We start from the raw sequence: 9,292 nt of genomic DNA on the forward strand, positions 1-9,292 counted from the left end.
TTTCATGGAAGAGACTAGGGCTAATACCAGAAACATAAGTGCTTCGATCAGAAATCTGGAGAATCAAATTGGCCAGCTGGCCAAGCAAGTTGCTGATAGAACTCCAGGTAATCCAAGGGAGGATTGTATGTTTGTCACCACTAGAAGTGGTAAAGTGGTAGCAGCTCCAGAAAAGCCGAGAATAAATGTGGAAGCTGAAAAGAAGCTGGATACAGCAGGTGAGCCAGAAAAAGAAAAAGAAATTGAAAAACCTGCTGAAGTGGAAAAGCCAGTTGCAAAGAAGAAGTTTGAACTGAAACCAGAATATGTGAGGGCAATGGCACCTTATCCAGAAAAGGTTTAAGAAAGATGCTCAAAAACAGCATTATGAAAGATTTCTGGATATATTCAAGAAATTGCATATCAACATTCCCTTTGCTGAAGCTCTGGCTTGCATGCCCAATTATGCCAAGTTCATGAAGGACTTGTTATCAAAAAAGCATAAGCTGCAGGTATGCCAAACTGTAACACTCACTGAGGAGTGTAGTGCTATCATACAGAAGAAGTTCCCACCCAAACTCAGTGATCCAGGGAGTTTCAAAATTTCTATTGAAATTGGGGACATAAAAATTGGCAGAGCATTATTCGATCTTGGGGCTAGCATTAATTTGATGCCCCTTTCTGTTTGTAAATCCTTGGGGATCACCGAGTTGAAGCCCACTTTGGCATCTCTTCAACTTGCTGATAAGTCTTTGAGGAAGCCTAATGGTATTATTGAAGATGTTCTTGTAAAGGTTGACAAGTTCATCTTTCCTGCTGATTTTGTAGTGTTGGACATGGAAGGGGGAGCTGAGATGCCTCTTTTGCTGGGTAGACCTTTCTTGACCACTGCTCGGGCCATGATTGATGTTGAAAATGGAAAGCTTGAGTTAAGGATGAATGATGAGACCGTTACCATCAACGTCTTTGATTCTCTAAAACAGTCTTCTCACAAAGACGATTGTTTTCGTCTTGAAGTCTTAAAGGAAAAACGAAGTGTAGCGGATGATGCCAAGGAATATGGTGCCATGAAGGTGGATTTGAAGGAGCTTCCTCAACCTCAAAAAAATGTCTTCTTGGGTAATAAGGAGGCGGTGATTGAAGCACTGAAGGAAGAGGAAACTGCATTGAAAAATAAAGATCCATTTTCCCATACCAACAAAATTCTCAATGAAGATGATGACAAACATGGGAGAAAACCCCAAGGGAAGCGTCATCCTATACGGAAGAAGGTACTGAGAAAGGAGGTGATCAAACTCTTTGATACGCGTTGGAAGAGACACCGGGAGCTGAAGTTTGACAAGAGACACCGAGACTCTATCTCTCAGAAAAACCAAAGCTTCAAAGAATTCTTAACATGGCTTCATGGTTTGGAATAAATCTGGGAATTGTGGTCTCATACACCAAGACATCCAGCACCACCAGATCCTCCATTTGCTGAGTCATCCCACGCTGCTGAGGGGGATGACATGGAGGGTTGAGTATATCTCCTTGCTGACGGAGATTTTGTATATTAGTTTATTTTTCTGTTTCGTATTTTTTTTAGTTGCTTTGTGTTAGTATATTTTTCTCTGATGTTTTAATGTGCGCATTATAGTTTCTTCTATATGCCATTGTTTGTTCCATTGTGCAGGTTTTTCGGCCTTCTTGTGGTTTAATTATTGCTGAGGACAATAATTCTCTAAATCTGAGAATGGTAGGCTTGCATCTTAGAACTGCTGCAATCCTTCTATCAGGGGAGATATTCTAACTCTTTTAAATTTCTTAGTTATTTTTTTTTATAGTATTTTGTGTGTTCTTTATTTTTATTTAAAAAAAATAAAAAAATAGTGATTTGTATTTCAAGCAATTCTCAGGTTTAAATGTGCTTATCTAGTTAATGTGCTTGACTGAATTCTTAGAAAACATGTTTTGTATGAACTTCTGGCATGATATTGTATGGGCATGAGTAGACTTCATGATTGCTCGTTTGTCTGAATTTTGTGATTGAATGATTAATGATGCCTGATGTTTCTTGTAGAAGTCTAGCTTGACATCATAGCTAGTGAGGTTTTGTGCTTAAACACTTATTTTATTCTGAGAGACCTCACTGCGATAGCATTTTAGAACTTGATCTGTTTCTTTGTTATGCATGCATTGGTTGATATGATAAAGGCATTTTGTTCTTGTTAGCTATTGGCCAAAATAACCCACCTGTATCAATTTTTCCATTGCTAGCCCCTTGAGCCTGAACTTAGTTTATTGATAATGACCTGTGGCCTGATTGATGGCTTAGCCTATATCCAAGTGACTTACCTTAATTGAGATTGAATTACTGATGTGTTAAAAATAAAATAAAGAAATTGAGGTAAGCTCCACAAAGGTCAAGTAATTAGGGGAGGTAAAATTTCATCTGTGCCCTTAAAACAAAGGGAGAAAAAGAAAAAAAAGAAAAAGAAAAAGGGTGAATGTAAAGAAAAAGTGGCTGAAAGGAATTAATTCCCGAAATTCTGTGGGAATGTTAGTGGAGCAAAATCATTGAGTTGAATGTGTTAAAAATGAAATAATATCAGTTTTTCAGTCTCAGTGTTGTTTGAGCTACTTTCCATATATTCCTACCCATTAACCCGACCAAGTTACGACCTGTGAAGTCTTTTTGATCAATTGATGCATGTGTTTGATTCTTCATTTTTAAGAATTTTTTAGAAAAATGATCAAGCTTATGGTAATGTTATTGTTGTGATGGATTGAGTGATTGTTAATCCCCCAAACACTTGAGTGCTGAGCGTTATATGTTTATCTTGGTGAGGGGTGTTCAAGCTAGATTCTGATATTTTCATGAGAATAGAAGACATTGTTAGGAGTTCTTTGCATTGATTCATTCATGCTTAGCATAGTGATCTATTGATTGTCTGTGTGATGTTATGTTGGATTAATTAACTGTTTCCGGGAATGAGTCTTGTACATTGCTGGGGACAGCAACGTTTAAATCTGGGAATGATTTGATGTGCCTCTGGCAAATGTGGTTTTTCTGTGTTAAAATTGATAAGAATTGAGTCATATGAGAGCAATTTAAATAAATATTTGCTATTTATATTGATTCTTTCTATGTCAATAATATTCACCTTTTGGTTGTGTTTTTATAGGAAAAAGAGGAGTGAAAATTACAAATTATAAAAATCCTCTTAACGCGACTCCACACACAGGAAAGTTCCATGTTGCATAGTACAAAGTCCAGAGAATTGGCGCAAACTAGCGCCACCATGCCAACCAGCGCCCAAGTGAAGCAAAGTGGCTCCAATTCCACCCAAAAGTGGCGCAAGATGGCGCCAAGAAAGTGGCGCCAAGTGGCGCCCAAAAAGTGGAAGGATGGCGCCAACTGGCGCCATGTTACGAAGATTCGATTCCGACTTTGCAATTTTGCACAGAGGCACGGCGCAAACTGGCGCCGTACCGGCGCCAACTGGTGCCGGTTTGCGGGAAATTATACCTTGCTGTGCGAAGGGTATTTTTAGAAGAAGGAAAAGAGGTTTATAAATATATCCTCTTGACAGAACCCTAAAATATATCGCATTCCATTCAGAAAGAGGCCGACGGCAGAGCTCAGGAGGATTCTTCCACAGTTCTTCTTCTTCATCTATTTAACTTTAATTTTATGCTGTTATTGAATATTGAATTTTTAGCCATGATTATGCTTGGCTAGTTATCTTTTATTGTAGTTAGGGTCACGAGCCCTATGTGAACCCTTGTTACGATGGATTGATTTAGTTTTATTCATTTATATAATTATCTTTGTCTCTATCTTGTGTATATGTTCTATTTTCTTTATTAGAACTGATCAATCTGATAGTTAAGAATAGTTTGAGGGTTAGAACCCTAGATAGGAATATTGGGGTTTTGATCTTGAAAGGGGATAGGATAACAATTGGTATGCATGCTAGGAATAGATGTGTATTTAATTGCGGATGCTTAAATTATTGCGTTCATTGCTTAATACCATGAGGAACATTGCAAGGAATTGGGGTTCCAATTGGGGATTAAAGGGTTAACCTTGCAAGGAATTGAGGGTTAACTAATAAATATTCTTATATAATAATTTATCCGAGTAATTATATGAATAAGTATTGTGAATCAATCCAAAGTAAGAAGTGGGGATCATAAGGTGAGTGCGCTCTAGCTACAATGTTTTTCTCATATTTTTAAAATCAATTCTCATTGTTATTGTTTTATTTCTCTTAAATAAAAATTCAAAAACAAGTCTTTACTTTTATTTCTTATTGTTACTCAAAATCAATTCACAATTTTTCCAAACAACAAACCGATTTTTCCAACTTAATGGGACTGGTTATTGTAGTACTTGGTTTACAATCCCTGTGGAGACGATACTCTACTTACTTTCTATATTACTTGTGCGATCGATACACTTGCCGGTGAGAATCAAGTTTTTGGCGCCGTTGCCGGGGATTGTTAATTCCAATATTATACATAACAGTTGATCTTTGAGATTGGATTTTTATTTTTATTTTATCATGTTTTATCTTGTCCTGTGTTCTGCAGGTGCTACTAACATAATTTTCTGAGTTTTATGCGAGGTAGACTTGCTCCTAAAGACTTTGTATTTGATCCTGAAATTACAAGGATTGAGAGGAGACTGAGAAAAGTTGCCAAGCAGTTAATTTGGGAAGATTTCAATAGAGAACCTGTACAACCAGTACAAGAGATGGCGGGTAACAACAATGCAAATAACCCACATCCACGATTGTTGGACACCATTCTGACTCCGGTGTTCAATAGGCCAAATTCAAGTATAATCAGGCCGACGGTGGAGGCAAACAATTTTGAGCTGAAGCCATCCTTGATTACTTTGGTGGAAAGGGTTCAGTTTTCTGGTGCTGAGGAGGAAGATCCTCATGAGTTCATAGATCGATTTCTGATGATCTGTGACACTACCAAGCACAATGGAGTGTCTGCCAGTGCTATCAGGCTTCGATTATTCCTTTTTGCTGTTAAATGGTCTGCCAGTGCCCTGCCTGACAAAGGTGAACTATGAAAACTGGAGCATCCAAATGAAGGCTCTTCTAAGAGCCTATGACAGTTGGGGGTTAGTATAAAATGGGTTCGTAGAACCTGAAACAACAGAAGGATATTCAACAAATCAACTCAAGCAATTGAGTGCGACGAGAACAAAGGATGCAGCAGCACTCTTTATGATGTTTCAAGCTGTTGAAAAAAGCGGTGGTCTTGAAAAGATTGGAGGCGCAACAACGGCAAAGGAGGCCTGGGACATATTGGAGACGGTCTACCAAGGTGCTGACCGTGTGAAGCAGGTCAGGCTTCAAACTCTTCGAGGAGAGTTGGAGGGGATGAAAATGAAGGAGACCGAAGAAGTGTCGGACTTCATCACCCGGGTTCAGACTGTTGTGAACTAGTTGAAGCGGAATGGAGAGGCGTTGGCCGACTCCAGAGTAGTAGAAAAGATTCTGAGGTCATTGATAGACAATTTCGAGAACGTGGAGTGTGCAATCGAGGAGTCCAAGGACTTGTCTACGCTCTCTGTTGACGAGCTAGCAAGTTCCCTTGAGGCGCATGAACAGCGCAAGAAGAAGAAAAATGAGGAGTCTCTTGAGCAAGCACTCCAGACAAAAGAAACCATTAAGGATGAGAAGGCGCTCTATTCTCAGAACGTCCGAGGTAGAGGTCGTGGACGAGCTGGACGTGGAAATGGCCGAGGTGGTTGTGGCCGAGGTCATGAGGTGAAAAATGAAGAAAGAGTTGAGCCGAGTCAGCAAAACTGGAGAGGAAGAGGACGTGGCCGAGGTGGAAGAGGCCGGTGGTCAAATCAAAGTAATGTAGAGTGTTATAAGTGTGGCAAGTATGGCCATTATTCAAAGGATTGCAACTCGGACAGATGCTACAACTGTGGACGAGTTGGGCATTTCGCTAAGGATTGCCGAGATGAAAGGAGAGTTGACGAGACTTCAAACTTTGTTGCAGAAGGAGAAATAAGAGATGGAGGAGTTCTGATTTTAGCACATGGTGAAACTAGCTCGAAGAGTGAGACAAAGTGGTACTTGGATACTGGTGCCAGTAATCACATGTGTGGTTACAAACATTTGTTCAAAGAATTGAGGACGGTGGAAGCCGGACATGTCTCTTTTGGAGACGCGTCCAAAATTGATGTAAAAGGTCGTGGTACGGTCTGTTTTCTACAAAAGGACGGACGGGTTGGAACGATTCAGGACGTGTATTACGTGCCCGAGCTCAAGAGTAACATATTGAGCATTGGACAACTGATGGAGAAGGGTTACTCGGTTCTAATGACAGACCGAGTTCTACTATTGAAAGATAAGCAAGGGCGGTTGATAGCCCGAGTTCAGATGGAGAAGAATAGGATGTACAAACTGAAAGTGAGGAGCGTGGAGGTCGGCTGTCTGCAAGCCGGGGTAGAAGATAAGATGGATTTGTGGCATAGACGGTTTGGACACCTTCACTATGGTGGTCTGACCAAGATGATGAAGAAGAACATGGTGGTGGGACTGCCAAAGATAAACTCTGAAGGAAAGTTTTGTGAGGACAGCGTATTGGGAAAACATGCAAGGAGCCCATTCCAAAAGACGACGAGATACCCGGCTAAGCAGCCTCTGGAACTTATTCATGCCGACCTGTGTGGACCCATAACTCCGGGGTCCTTCAGTGGAAAAAGGTATTTTGTCTCATTTATTGATGACTTTAGTCGTAAGACTTGGGTTTATTTTCTGAAAGAAAAATCCTAGGTGCTGGATACCTTGAAAAGGTTTAAAGTGATGATTGAAAAACAACTGGAAGATACATCAAATCGGTCCGTTCAGACCGAGGTGGGGAGTATGTGTCAATAGCGTTTAAAAGATATTGTGAAGAACACGGGATAATGCGGTTTCTGACCGCGCCATACTCACCCCAGCAAAATGGAGTAGCTGAGAGGAAGAACCAGACTATCATGGATATGGTCTGATCTATGCTGAAAACAAAGAACATGCCAAAGGAGTTCTGGGGAGAAGCCGTACAGTGTGCAGTGTACATGCAGAACCGATGTGCTCATTCGAGTCTGAATGATAAAATGCCGCAGGAAGCGTGGAGTGGTTTGAAGCCCTCAGTGGGTCATTTTTAAATTTTTGGGAGTGTTGCGTATGCACACATACCGGATCAGTTGAGGATGAAGCTTGAAGACAAAAGTAAGAAGTTTGTATTCATTGGTTATGATGAGAAGACGAAGGGGTACAAGTTGCTGGACCCCGTCAGTAAAAGGGTGTTGGTGAGTCGAGATGTGAAAGTAAATGAGGAAGATGGATGGGACTGGAGTAGTCCATCCGGGGTCAATGTGGAACCCGGACACATATCAATTGAGGTCGGACAACATTCGACCCAGATTCTAGAGAATTCGAATGACTCTGATAGTGATGAAGAGCAAAGACAACTGAGATTGAGAAGCCTACAAGATTTGTATGACTCAACCAATGAAGCACACCTAATATTTCTGTTAGCAGATTCTGAGGAGTTGAGCTTCGAGGAAGCTGTCCGAGATGAGAAATGGCAATCTTCCATGGAGAAGGAAATGAAGGCGATAGAAAATAACAAGACGTGGGAGTTAGCCGAGCTACCAAAGGGAAGTCGGCCAATTGGTGTAAAATGGGTCTACAAGAAGAAAATGAATGCTAAAGGGGAGATAGAGAGATTCAAAGCCCGGCTAGTGGCGAAAGGGTATAAGCAGAAGGCTGGAGTAAACTATGACGAGGTGTTTGCACCCGTAGCAAGAATGGAGACAATACGGCTGCTGATTTCTCAAGCAACCCAATTTGGATGGCCAATCTATCAGATGGATGTGAAATCAACATTTTTAAATGGAGTACTCGAGGAAGAGGTGTATCTCGAACAACCTCCGGGGTTCATGAAAGTCGGAGAAGAAAGAAAAATGTTGAGATTAAAGAAAGCCTTATATGGTTTGAAGCAGGCCCCAAGAGCCTGGAACACGAGGATTGATAATTACTTTAAGAATGATGGATTTGAGCAGTGTCCATATGAACATGCTCTCTATATAAAGAAGAAGAAAGGTAAAATTTTACTTGTTGCCTTATATGTTGATGATTTAATTTTTCTGGGTAATGATAAATGAATGATAAAAGACTTCAAGAAGAGAATGACGGAAGAATTCGAGATGACGGATCTCGGTCTGATGAGATACTTTCTTGGTCTAGAAGTAAGACAACACAAATCCGAAATCTTCATATCTCAAGAAGCCTATGTGAAGGACATTCTGAATAAGTTCAAAATGATAGACTGCAACCCGGTTTCAACGCCAATGGAACCCGGTTTCAACGCCAATGGAACCCGGTTTGAAACTCTCGAAGTATGATGGAGGAGAGAGAGTTGATCCGAGTTACTACCGGAGTCTAGTTGGAAGTTTGAGATATTTGACATGTACGAGGCCGAATCTGTGTATGAGTGTTGGAATAATAAGCCGATTTATGGAAGAGCCGAAGTATACTCATTGGAAGGCGGCAAAGAGAATTCTGAGATATGTGAAGGGAACAATCTCACAAGGACTTCATTACTCGAAGTCGGACAAATACAAACTGACGGGTTATTCAGACAGTGATTGGTGCGGAGATGTTGATGATAGGAAGAGCACGGCTGTCTATGTGTTCTTCATGGGAAACACGGCGTTTACTTGGGTGTCAAAGAAGGAACCCATTGTGACCCTGTCTACATGTGAAGCCGAGTATGTTGCGGCATCTTGGTGTGTTTGCCATGCAATATGGCTGAGGAATTTACTAAGCAAGCTGGAGCAAGAGCAAGTCAGCCCAACCGAGATTCGAGTTGACAACAAGTCCGCGATCGAGTTAGCTAAGAACCCGGTCAATCATGAGCGGAGCAAACATATTGATGTCAAATTTCATTTTATCCAGGATCAAGTTAAAGATGGAAAAGTGAAGCTAAATCATGTTGCAAGCCGAGATCAAGTTGGTGACATCTTTACAAAGCCACTGCCGACATTGCTGTTAGAAAATTGTAAGAAAAAGATGGGCATGAAGGACAGTAGAGATATTAAAGATTAAGGGGGAGTTTTGTTAGGTTAATCTTTAATTTAAATAAAAGAAAATAGAAATATGAAGGGTTTTGTTTTGGTTTATGGTGTGTCCCTAGGCATATGTTAGTTGATAATTAATATGTTTAGATTTCCTATGTTAATTATTATTATTCTTAATCATTTGCTGTTGCTTATAAAAAACACATTGTAACTCTTGAAAATGGGCTTGGT

The 9,292-nt window shown here is 40.5% G+C and overlaps 1 protein-coding gene across 1 annotated transcript; it reads left to right on the forward strand.

Annotated features, from left to right (window-relative positions):
- Nucleotides 1-8,354: 8,354 nt before the first annotated feature.
- On the forward strand, nucleotides 8,355-9,089 carry LOC133285790 (secreted RxLR effector protein 161-like). The gene has a single exon (XM_061483073.1). The coding sequence runs from the start codon at nucleotides 8,355-8,357 to the stop codon at nucleotides 9,087-9,089; it is 735 nt and encodes a 244-aa protein (XP_061339057.1).
- Nucleotides 9,090-9,292: the final 203 nt, after the last annotated feature.

Source organism: Gastrolobium bilobum, unplaced genomic scaffold (assembly GCF_033153095.1).
Source record: "Gastrolobium bilobum isolate Gb01-03AN ecotype WA unplaced genomic scaffold, APGP_CSIRO_Gbil_v1 utg39446, whole genome shotgun sequence".
Lineage (NCBI taxonomy): Eukaryota > Viridiplantae > Streptophyta > Magnoliopsida > Fabales > Fabaceae > Gastrolobium > Gastrolobium bilobum.